At 35.8% G+C, this 13,183-nt stretch overlaps 1 protein-coding gene across 50 annotated transcripts in view; it reads left to right on the top strand.

Annotated features, from left to right (window-relative positions):
* BAZ2B (bromodomain adjacent to zinc finger domain 2B) overlaps positions 1–13,183 on the top strand; it is a 296,373-nt gene that overhangs the window by 273,233 nt on the left and 9,957 nt on the right. For 45 of the 50 annotated variants that reach the window (XM_070241125.1, XM_070241120.1, XM_070241116.1 and 42 more), the window contains 3 exons: positions 2,057–2,367; positions 2,752–2,887; positions 6,349–6,495. In XM_070241125.1, coding sequence (XP_070097226.1) covers positions 2,057–2,367; positions 2,752–2,887; positions 6,349–6,495 — 594 coding nt within the window. The remainder of the gene's footprint in view (positions 1–2,056; positions 2,368–2,751; positions 2,888–6,348; positions 6,496–13,183) is intronic. The other 5 variants (XM_023622578.2, XM_070241099.1, XM_023622577.2 and 2 more) reach the window with 2 other exon arrangements.

Below are 13,183 nucleotides of genomic sequence, written 5' to 3'. Positions count from 1 at the left end.
AATGCAATTTGAATTTGTAACAGCTTTTTAGCACGCACATCGTAACTATTGCTACACTGAGTATGCACTATAAAAAAATCTCTGGGCCTCTTTCAAAGTGCTTGTAAGTGAGTTATATCACATGTGGTATTTCTGTAATCAGTTGTTCAAACTTGAAAGCTAAAATTTACATTTATCATTGTTCTAGTTTCATTAATTTCATTTGATATTTTTCATTTCATAATAATTTCATTTTGATTTTTGAAATATTTTCCATATTTCAGCATATGGAACTATTTTTATCAAGTCCTGTCGTACAGAATATTGAACTTCCTTCCTAGTTTTAAGTCACCTGAAGATTTAATAGCAATCAACCAGGTTATGCGTAAGTGCATTAACAGGACAAATATAGAACCTTTGGACATTGGCACTGAGGACCTCTTCTGAGGTGATAAGCTCTGTTAATTACCATTCTTTGGATATAGTTTTCAACCGTCTAGATTTCTCTAACTCTAATCTAGTTTTCATTTTTTTGTCTCATTAGTTGCCTTGCAGAAATCAAGATATACTATGTTTACAGGGTTCCCTCGATTTAGCAACTTAGTATCCCTTTTAAAATAAGGGAATGAAGTTCATTTGACATAACTGGTACCTAATGCACTTATGTATACTATTCATAATTCCATCCTTACTTTCTAAATATAAATGTTCTACTGAGTTAAAGAGGAAGAATTGACCCCAATATATAAGATAAAATAATTATCCCTAAAGAAATTTAATAAAAAGAATATTCTATTTTTCATTTAATATGCATTTGCTATCTATTCCACATCAGCCAGTAGATACCACGGAATTGGGTAAAATGTGGTTTCTGCCCTCATAAAGCTTGCCATATAATAGGGAGATAAGACATGTGTACATCTCTCCAAAATCTAGTAACTGACCGCAGAAAAGTACAAAGCCATGCATAAATTTAGAAAAAGAATACTATGCAACTTCTGGTGGAGACAAGAGAAAGATCAGGGAAGATTTCATGTAGAAGTCAAGATGGAACTTGAGAAGATGAGTATGCTTTTGAGAGTCAGAGAACAGGAAATACCGTACTAGCAAGAGTGAACACCGTGAGCAGAACACCAGGATATGTTTGGGGAGTGGCAAGGCATGAAATTTGACTGCAGGGTAGGATGCATGAATGGGAACATGAGAGAAAGAGGTAGATTGAGGTACTCAAATGTCGTGGTAAATGTTTGGACTTTGTTAAACAGTAGGGAATCTTTGAAGGATTTTGAGCTAGAGGATCGATATAAGCAAACTGAGTTACAAGGTCATTCATTTATTCAATCAACATCTATGTATTGAGTGCCCACTATTTGCCTTCACTGTGTTGGAGATAAAATGAATAATAGCAGACATGGTCCTGGCCCTCATGGAATTTAGAGGTAGAGAGATGTTAATCAAATAATCACAGTAGTATAAAATTGTGACTGTCACAAGGCTATGGAGTATTATATGGTCCTATGAGAGCTGTCATAGAGAAACTTACCTCCTAAAGGAGGTCAAGGAAGGATTCCCTGAGGAAGTAGATTTTAACATGAGAGCTGCAGGGTGAGTGGAGTTAACTAGGTAAAGAGGAACAGGGAAAAGCTGTTCAGACAAACATAACAGTCTATGCAAAGCTCCTGAGGCCAAAGGAAAAATGGTGAGTACATTTTTGACCTGTACAGAAGAGTGGTGGAAGGAATGAAAATGGGAAGGAAGAGCAAAGTTCAGAGACTACGGAGAGGTTTCCGTTTCAGTAGTCCCTTGAAATTAATAAACATTTAGTCTTCAGAGTACTTTGCTGTTTTTCATCATACCTTTCATAATATCAAAAGTTACTAAATTTCCTTCTTTAAACTGCACTTACAACTGTTTCATTTAATTTTCTGTTCTTGTTTCTACCTAGCATTAGGAAACACAAGGTAAAAACTTTTAGTAAAGATCTGCTGGTGTCTGCTGCTGTATTTTAAGTAAAGGTAATTCACCCAGCAGGCATTTTAGGAGGAAACCATAATAACGTTATTCTCTTGATATATAGGGTTGGATGTGTCCAGAGCCTGCATCAGAAAGGGAGGACTTGGTATATTTTGAACATAAGTCATTTTCTAAATTGTGCAAGGAGCATGATGGAGAATTTACTGGCGAAGAAGAAAGCAGTGCACATGCACTAGAACGGAAGAGTGACAACCCCCTAGATATAGCTGTAACCAGGCTGGCTGATTTGGAGCGGAACATTGAAAGAAGGTATCTGAAGAGCCCCTTAAGTACCACCATTCAGATCAAACTGGATAATGTGGGCACAGTTACTGTCCCTGCTCCTGCACCATCCATTAGTGGTGATGGTGACGGGTAGGTTATTGAGATTAACTTGAAAAATTATTGTGCTTCTTTGCTAATTGGAGCCTATTTTCTATTGCCTGTTATCTATGTATCTTCTTGTATGTCTGTGATCCATATGGATCATGCTATTTGCATGGTGCTTTGTAAAAACATTTTTTTTTGTTATGTGCGTTGATAATCCTGCAAAGTGATCTTACATTTACCTGGTTGTGACTAAGCTTTGAGGCACGTAGCCACAGTCTGTGCACTACATCAATTTAGTTGCTTAAACCTTATACTTATTGGCTGTTACGTGTTTTTGTCATTGCTTGGCTTTCAGTGTGATGATTGTTTCACATTCGGTAACTGTAAATGTAGACATGACCTACTTAATTTTTCTATATTTCAATGCAGAATTGAAGAGGATATTGCTCCAGGGCTCAGGGTATGGAGAAGGGCATTATCAGAAGCTCGCAGTGCTGCACAGGTAGCTCTGTGCATTCAGCAGTTACAGAAATCAATAGCATGGGAAAAATCAATTATGAAAGTTGTAAGTGTTTTTATTTAAGAAATACTATAACTAATTTACTTTGTTCTGTTTTTTTCCAACCTCCAGATCCTTCTTAATTATACATTACTTATTGTCAAAATAATGTATGCTGTACTTGAGAGTGCTTAATTCTTGAGTGCTGTGTAGTTTCATATTTTCCTCCTTATTTTGAACTTTTTCAAGGAACCTACCAAATGTGTTACTTTTATTTTTTAAAATCTTGATTCTCCCTCCTTTGAATATTGTTTATAACTCTGACTGAAGTTGTCTTCTACATTCTGTCAACATAATAGTTGTTTGTTAATGTAAACATCTTGAAGGCCTTTCACTCTTGTAAACATTCCAGTTGCTAACATTACCTGCGACATATTCACTGCGTTCCTAAAGTGTCTTTATGTTTCTATCAGTTTTCATTTTTTTAATGCTAAAATACTTGGATTAATAAATACAAAATAAGCAGAGAACTCTTACTTTATGCACTGATATCATGTATTTGGCATTGCATGATATGACATAATTTGACATTAGTTGACATGAAGAGTGGATCTTTTAGTCTTTTATAATGAGAACTGGTTTTTCAGCTTCTTTGTTCAAGCCCAATTAGTTATTTTCATGTAGTGGCCTCTACTTTGTACCAGGTACCAAATGCTATATGTTCAAAATAAAAGCTTTATTTCATATGTTTTCCAGAGAGATATTTATTTTAAATGATGTATGTGTTCCTCTTGCCTCTTATGTATCATATATAAAAATATCTTATTATATGTAGACTTTTATGAATTATTTTAACATTTGCTTTTGAATTACAGATTAGCTTTAAAATTCAAACATTTGAGATTTCATGAATGAATAAGGATAAAATTCCTTTACTTAAAACAGTCGTTCCCCAAAGAAGTAATCCTTAAATAATTTAGCATTCTTTCCTTCATTTTTCCCTCTATGCCTAGACTACTCAATGTCATATTCATTCTATACAAATAAATTTGGTTTCTTCTGTGGTTTTTCACTTCTTCCTAAAATGTCCATGGCATAAAGAATCTGCAGTTTTCACAGTATGCTCAAATTTGGGTCTTTCCTAGTCTGGATTAGAATTTACCGTAAGTTTTAAGGTATTGCTCAGTTCGTCCAGCACTATTTTTACCAGGTAAAAATAATTTGTCTTCTAAAAATTATTATTAAAACCAGTTTTAAAGTCACTGTAGACAAATATATTTGGTGAAATGTAGGCCATAATGATCAAAAAAGATTGAATTCCTATATCAAAATGATATTGGTACAGTTATTTTTCTCATCTACACCAAAACAATCATCGTTTGGTCAGTTTTGTTATAACCTATACACAGAAACCCAAAACTTGTACCAAAATCTGCCTTTATATTAGTATACTTACTTTCTGCAACCTAAAACTTTATTTCAGTTTCTGCAAAGTCGTAACCTTTTCCATGGTATTAATATACACATATCATTATTTAACTCCATCTCTTATAATTTTTCTTTTTTTAATGTTTAATAACACATTATTTCCTATGAAACTACCTTAAAAAGAAAGCAGAGTTTCATATTCAAAGATTAATGAGATTTATAATCTTTAATTAGAAATGTAACAGTGCCTATAATGGTCTTATGTCCTAATGTTAAAGTGCTCAATATCTTTAGAAATACCCTCTTTGCCAGAGACCAAGCTTACCAAGAAAGAAAGAGCTGTTAGAATTTGCCTCCAGATAATTCTCTACCCACCTTATGCTTCATACTGTTGTGAAACAATAGGCAGCACCCACCATTTTTTACTATGGTAGCAAAGGAGTTAAAACCAAGTATTAATACATTTGCTCTACATATTGCAAGCTATTATTGTGATTTTTCAAAAGTGTTATCAACTTGATATTTGCCACCTTTTCTTAATAAGTATCTGAAAATAATTTTACTTTTAAATAATAAATGTGAGGTGTAAGACAGACTTTATAGTATTTTTAATTATCTATTGCAGAAAACGGTGAGAATTTACTTAATGTTCCTGAATATGACTTTTAAATTTTGTTGTTATGGGGATTTAAATATAACCTTCCAAATGTTGTTTCTTAGTGTTTTTCAATAGAAGTTTTAAAAATTTGACTCAAATTTGGAGAAATACACCATATTAATGTATTTAATGATGTGATATTAAGAAAAGTCATAAAATAAGTATTTTCTGTTGGAACGTTAAACTCTGCTGCTTTTGCTCTTAGTACACATGCCACTTTTACTGTTACATATGTATTACATATGCTTGATAGATATTTGTTAAGTTGAATAGTGTGTGTCTGCCATTTTGATAAGATTCTTAAGCTATCATTGGTATACATATTAAGTTATATTGCAACTATTTTAGACTTTCCAGATTAAGATTTAATGTTGTATTGATAATTAAACAAATTAAGTTTGAACAGTTAAGCTATTTTGTTTTTAAGAGTATATAAATACATAACTTTGAATTAGTATAAATGATTTACAGTTTAAATATTTTCATTTTTTAAAATATTAATTGCAGGACATTTTCTACTGACTGGGAATATAAATTGTCAAAATATAATGTTGGTACTTACTGTTTTTTAAGCCATCTTGAAAGTTTTTACTTGTCTAACTTTCCTTCTTTCTCTTTGTGAAACTTCTTATACAGAATATGTATGCATGGGAAAAAAATCTTCTCTTTACAGATTTTAAAGTTCTTAATGGTATTAGAAATTTGTCAACAGAAAAGAAATAATTTTACTTTTAGTTCTAGAAAATAAATCATAACCTTTCTTAAATTCTTTGATTTAATTTATTGTATCAATATTTTTTTCATTAGAAATCATTTTGTAGGATCCATTTTCTGCACTTATGACACATGTTTGATTGGGTTGATTTCCAAAGTTTCCTGGTTTGGATACATTTTTATATCAATCACAAAAAAATAGATGGATAATTTAGTCAAAATAGAGGGATATCTTTTTATTATTATGTATATAATTCTGTAACTAATACAAGTTTCCTAATTTTGATTTCAAAAATTACTCTAACTCTTACTTATTTCTTTCTCAGGATATCATGAGGATGCTAAGATAAGCAAAAGATGAAATATATTAAAAAATTAAAACACCATGTATTAAAGCTATTCATTGCTTTATGTGCTCTAATGTCATGTTAATTATTCCATATGTTAATGTGTACATGCTTCTGAAGTGTGTGCAGGCATTCAACCTCTAGCTTTGTTCTTTGCAGTGTACCTGAAATGTGCATTTACCCCAATTGAACTGCTCACCCCGTCATGTGGTCCATATCTGTGTAATGAGAGATACATAGATGTGTATGGCTACTGTATATTTGTTAGCAAGCGGAATGTTCATTACTAATAAAAATTAGGAATTATTGTATGTTTAATATCCCAATGACTATTATTCATAGCAGAGTGTTAATTTCAAATGATTTTTCCTATATTATAGTATTGCCAGATCTGTCGAAAGGGAGATAATGAAGAACTGCTCCTCCTTTGTGATGGCTGTGACAAAGGCTGTCATACATACTGCCATAGACCCAAGATTACGACTATACCAGATGGGGACTGGTTTTGTCCAGCTTGCATTGCTAAGGTAAGACTGATCTAACTCTAGACCTTTTAATTGCGAGATCCAAATGCAGAGTTTTATGGGGACTTTTTAAAGATAGAAGACAAATACCATAAAATTCGCCTTTTTAAAGTGAACAGTTCAATGGGTTTTAATATACTCACAAAGTTGTACAACCATCATCACTATTTAAATTCAGAACATTTTCATGACCCAAAAGAGTATCCTTTTTCCATTAGCAGTCACTCCCCAAGCCCCCTTCTCCCCTCAGTCTTTGGCAACCCCTAATCTACTTTCTATCTCTGTGGATTTGCCTATACTGGTCATTACATATAAATGAAATCATACAATATGTGGCCTTTTGTGTCTGACTTCTTTCCCTTAGCACAATATTTTCAAGGTTCATTCATGTTCTAACATGTATCAAAACTTCCTTTTTATAGTCAAATGATATTCCATTGTATGGATATACTACATTTTGTTTATCCATTCATCAGTTGACAGACTTTGTTTCCACATTTTTGCTGTTATGAATAATGCTGCTGTGAACATCCATACACAAGTTTTTGTATGAATGTATGTTTTCACTTCTCTTGAGTATGTACCTAGGAGTAGAATTGCTAGGTCATATGGTAATAACCATATATATTTTAAGTCACTTTCCAGTCACATTTAAATTAGAAACCTGTGAACTCGCATACCAATTGATTAAAGAGAAGCAATAGGATAAAATAGAAAGAAGTGGGTTTTAGAGTTATAAAGTAAGGAATAAGAAGTGTGAAAGGGGGAGCCAGCCCCGTGGCCAAGTGGTTAAGTTCACGTGCTCCACTTCCCGTGGCCCAGGGTTTCGCTGGTTCGGATCCTGGGCACGGACATGGCACCACTTGTCAGGCCACGTTGAGGCGACATCCCATGTGCCACAACTAGAAGGATCTACAACTAAAAATACACAACTACGTGCTGGGGGGATTTGGGGAGGGGGAAAAAAAAAAGAAGTGTGAAAGGGTCAAAATATATTGGAGGGCCAGACTCTTTGTTACGTATTCCCTACTTCACTCTTGTCCACGTTTAATCTCTTACCCTAATCATTACTAGTAACTACCACCTGTCCGTAAATTCAATTCCAAACATCCATCTGTCCATTGTCTCCTTTCTTCCCAGTCCATTCCCTTGAGCATTCCACCTCCAACAATTCTTTGATCCCATCAGGACCTTCAGTTCATTTATCTTAAGATCTTTTCACTGTCCCTCTCCCCCTTCATGTTCTCTTTCTTCCTAACCTAGCTTATAGTGTGTCAGTATCCTGTTATCATGATCATTGCATCTACCTTTAGCTCCTTTGCCTCTCTCTCACTTGGTAAAACCATCATTCTGGTTAATCCAACTCTCTGACTTCTCCAGCACCTATACCTTTGTATCTGAATATGGCTAGAGAAAACACCCAGCCCTTCAAATTGAGGATGTTAAGAGAGACTTTAATGGTGCCCAATGTTTTCTCTCCAGCTCTGTCTCCTCCATCCTCATTCTCAGCTAATGACTTTACTCCCATTTCACTGTGAAAAGGGAAGCCATCAGAAGACAATATCACAAGAATTTACCACCACATCTATTATCCTATTATTTCATCGATTTCTTTCAATAATGTCTTATAGTTTTTGTTGTATAGGTCTTTCACTTCCTTGGTTAAATTTATTCCAGATGTCTTATTCTTTGTGTTGTGATTGTAAATGGGGTTGTATTCTTGAGTTCTGTTAGTTTGTTATTAGAGTATAGAAATGTAACTGATTTTTGTATGTTGATTTTATATCCTGCAACTTTGCGGTAGCTGTTGATTATTTCTCATAGTTTTCCAATGGATTCGTTAGGGTTTTCTATATATAGAATCATGTCATCTGCAAACAGCAAGCAAGAGTTTCTCATCTTCCTTGCTAATTTGGATTCCTTTTATTTCTTTTTCTTGCCTAATTTCTCTTTCCAAAATCTCCAGTACTACGTTGAGTAAGAGTGGCAAGAGTGGACATCTTTATCCTATTCCTGTTCTCAGAAGGATGGCTTTCAGATTTTCCCCATTGAGTATGATGTCGGCTGTGGGTTTGTCATATATGGCCTTTATTATGTTGAGGTACTTTCCTTCAATACCCACTTTATTGTTTTAAAAGGATGTGGGATCTTGTCAAATGCTTTCTCTGCATCTATTGAGATGATCATATGGTTTTTATTCCTCATTTTCTTGTTATGGCATTGATAGATTTGCAGATGTTGAACCATCCCTGCATCCCTGGTATAAATCCCACTTGTTAATGGTGTATGATCCTGTTAATGTATTGCTGTATCTGGTTTGCCAATATTTTGTTGAGGATTTTTGCGTCTATCTTCATCAGCAATATTGGCCTATAATTTTCCTTCTTTATGTTGTCATTGTCTGGATTTGGGATCAGGGTGATGTTGGCCTCGTATAGAATGAGTTTAGAAGCATTCCTCTTCCTCAGTTTTTTGAAATAGTTTGAGAAGGCTGGGTATTAAATCTTCTTTGAATGTTTGGTAGAATTCTCCTGAGAAGCCATCTGGCCCTAGACTTTTATTTTGGGGGAGGTTTTTGATTACTGTTTCAATCTCTTTAACTTGTGATTGGTCTATTCAGATCCTCTATTTCTTCTCGATTGAGTTTTGGGAAGTTATACGAGTTTAAGAATTTATCCATTTCTTCTAGATTGTCCAATTTTTTGGCATATACTTTTTCATAATATTCTCTTATAATATCTGGTATTTCTGTGGTATCCATTTTAATTTCTCCTCATTCATTTCTAATTTTATTTATTTGAGCCTTCTTTCTTTTTTCATTAGTGAGTCTGGCTAAGAGTTTGTCAATTTTATCTTTTCAAAGAACCTTCTCTTAGTTTCATTGATCCTTTCTACTGTTATTTTGGTTTCAATTTCATTTATTTCTGCTCTAATTTTTATTATTTTCCTCCTTCTGCTGACTGTGGGCTTTGTTTGTTCTTGTTTTTCTAGTTCTGTTAGGTGTAGTTAAGCTTGATTATTTAAGATTTTCTTGAGGGGCCGGTCCCATGGCTGAGTGGTTAAGTTCACATGATCTGCTTCGGTGGCCCAGTGTTTTGCCACTTCAGATCCTGGGTGCGAATATGACATCACTCATCAAGCCATGCTGAGGCAGCATCCCGCATGCCACAACTGGAAAGACCCACAACTGAAATATACAACTATGTAATGGGGGGCTTTGGGGAGAAAAAGGAAAAATAAAATCTTTTTTAAAAAAAAGATTTTTCTTGTTTGTTAAGGTGGAGTTGTATTGCTATGAATTTCCATTTTAGGACTGCTTTTGCTGCATCCAATATGAGTTGGTATGGTGTATTTTCATTTTCATTTGTCTCCAGATGTTTTTTTGATTTCTTCTTTAACTTCTTCAGTGGTCCATTGGTTGTTCAGTAGCATGTTGTTTGGTCTTCACATCTTTGTCCCTTTCCCAGCTTTTTTTTTTTTGTAGTTGATTTCTAGTTTTGTAGCATTATGTTTGGAAAAGATGCTTGATATGATTTCAAGCTTCTTAAATTTATGGAGTCTTTCCTTGCTTTCCAACATATGGTCTATCTTTGAGAATGTTCCATGTGCGCTTGAGAAGAAGATGTATTCTGCTGTTTTTGGATAGAATGTTCTATATATATCTATTAAGTCCATCTGGTCTAGTTTTTCATTTAGTTTTGCTATTACCTTGTTGTCTTTCTGTTTGGATGATCTATCCATTGATGTAAGTAGGGTGCTAAGGTCTATATATATATCTATTAAGTCCATCTGTTCTAGTTTTTCATTTAGTTCCACTATTTCCTTGTTGTCTTTCTGTTTGGATGATCTATCCATTGATGTAAGTGGGGTGCTAAGGTCCCCTACTATTATTGTGTTGCTCTTTATATCTCCTTTTATGTGAATTAATAGTTGTTTTATGTACTTTGGTGCTCCTGTGGTAGGTGCACATATAAGTGTTATGTCCTCTTGCTAGATTGTCCCTGTGATCATTAATTATGTACTGCCTGTCTTTTCATCTCATTGTCTTTTTATCTTGAAGTCTACTTTGTCCAATATAAGTATGGCAACACCTACTTTCTTTTGTTTGCCATTAGTTTGGAGTATTATCTTCCATCCCTTCACTCTGAGCCTGTGGTGTCTTTAGAGCTGTGTTTCCTGAAGTCATCATATTGTTGAGTCTTGTTTTTTAATCCATCCAGCCACTCTCTATCTTTTCATCAGAGAATTCAATCCATTTACATTTAGAGTTATTATTGATATATGAGGGCTAAATGCTGCTTTTTTATCACTTATTTTCCAATTTTTCTGAATTTCCCTTGCTTCTCCTCTTGTGAATTTTGGACTGCCTGTTCAGTTTGGTGGCTCTCTGTGATGGTTTTCTCTTTATTTATCATTTGTGACTCTGGTTTGATTTTTTTGTTTAGTGGTTACAGTGAGGTTTGTATAAAAGATCTCATAGGTCCGATAGTCCATTTTCTGATAGCCTCCTATTTCCTTAGTCTAAGCAGCTTCCATCCATTTCTTCTTCCCCATCTAAGTTATTGTTGTCACAACTTATTCCATTTTGTGTTGTGAGTTTGTGGTTAAAATGAAGTGATTATAGTTATTCTTGATGTTTTCCTTCCCTTTATCTTTAATGTTATAATTAAGGGTTTGCTAATCTGTTTTGATAGAGAGCTGTAATTTTATGATACTGTCTGCCTATTTATCTCCTAGCTCAAGTCTTTTGTAAACCACCTCCCTTTTTTTTTTCAGATTTGAGGGCCTTTTTGATCATTTCTTGTAGGGTGGGTCTTGTGGCAATGAACTCCCTCAGGTTTTGTTTATCTGGGAAAGTTTTAATTCTCCATCATATCTGCAGGATACTTTTGCTGGATAAAGTATTCTGGCTGAAAGTTTTTGTCTTTCAGAATTTTGAATATATCATTGTGTCATTCCATTCTCTCCTAGCCTGAAGGTTTCTGCTGAGAAATTTGCTGGAAGCCAGATAGGGCTTCCTTTGTAGGTTATTTTCTTCTCCTTTGCTACCCTTAATATTTTTTCTTTGTCATTGACTTTTGCCTATCTTGCTAATATATGCCTTGGAGAAAGTCTTTTTACATTGATGTAATCAGGAGCTGTATTAGCTTCTTTTATTTATAATTCCAGCTCCTTCCCCAGGCTTGGGAAGTTCTTCACTGTTATTTCTTTGAACAAGCTCTCTGCTCCTTTCTCCTTCTCTTCTCCTTCTGGAATACCTATAATCCTTATGTTGCATTTCCTAGTTGAGTTGGAATTTCTCTGAGAGTTTCCTCATTTCTTTTTAGTCTTAGTTCTCTCTCCTCCTCCATCTGAAGCATTTATGTATTTCTATCGTCTAAATTGCTAATTCTGTCCTCCATAATATCAGCTGTAATAATTAAGGACTCCAAATTTTTCTTTATCTTGTTCATCATGTTTTTCCTCTTCATCATTTCTGATTAGTTTTTCTTTATAGTTTCAATCTTTTTTGTGAAAAATTCCCTCTGTTCATTAATTTTATTCCTGATTTCATTGAACTGTCTTTCTGAATTTTCTTGTAACTTGCTGAGATTTTATATGATAGCTATTTTGAATTCTCTGTCATTTAGATTGTAAATTTCTGTGCCTTCCTGATTGATTTCTGGGTTTTTGTCTTTTTCCTTCTGGTCTGGAGTATTAAAATACCTCTTCATAATATTTATGGGGTGGATTTGTGCCTTCGCATAGTGATAGTATCTAGTCACAGATTCCACCTGTCACCACTGTGGGGGACAGCAGGAGCTGTGTATTCTGAGCCTGCCGCAATCCCTGTCAGCTGTGCTTGTCTGAACCTGGGCCACTCCTTAGGACCGCAGTGGCCCTGTGGGCGCTCCCCCCAAATGGGAAGGCAATCATGTGGGGCTTAGTGCTACAGCCACCTGTTCCCACAGTCCCACTGAGGTGTGCCCCCACCTTCAGGGCTGCACTGGTGCTGTGGGCATTCTCAGCAGCCAGGAAGTCATTTACCTGGGCACGCAAATCCATTGCCACCTCTTCCTAGGTTTCACTGGCTGTTGTGCTTGGTGGGACTCCTCTCCACTGGATCCAAGCCTAGGCCACTGCCTGGGTACCACAGTAGCACTGTGGGCTCTCCCACTGGACAGGAAAGCAATCACAAAGGGGCTCAGGGCTGCTGCTTTCTGCCCCCATGGTCCTGCCAAAATGCACTCCCCCCATCAGGGCTGCAGTGGTACTATGGGTGTTTGCAGCAGCTAGGAACTTGTTGACCTGGGTGCACAGATCTGCCACTGCCTCTTCCTAAGTTGCACGAGCCTTTGTGCTTCATTGGCAGAGCCTCCTCACTGGGTCCAAGCCTGGGCCACTCCCTGGGACCATGGGCCCTCCCACCTCCCATGCTTGGGCTCAGGGCTGCCATCACCTGTTCCCACAGCAGTGCTATGGGTGCTCCAGCTGGGAGAGCAGTCTCAGGCATGCGCAGGGCTGCCAAGGGGCCAGAGAGTGCTCACCTGTCTCCACCACCTCCTCAGGGGTAATCCATCCGTCTTCAGATGTGTAGCCTCACGGGTCTCTCAGAAGTTCTGTTTTGCTGTGTGGGTATCCTCCATTGACCAATGAATGTCCATTTAGTTGTAGTTCAAAGGAGGAGAGAGAAAGAGAACAGCTCACTCTG

This window comes from Equus caballus, chromosome 18 (assembly GCF_041296265.1).
Source record: "Equus caballus isolate H_3958 breed thoroughbred chromosome 18, TB-T2T, whole genome shotgun sequence".
NCBI classification, from domain to species: Eukaryota; Metazoa; Chordata; class Mammalia; order Perissodactyla; family Equidae; genus Equus; species Equus caballus.
This window is presented reverse-complemented; position numbering and strand designations above follow the sequence as displayed.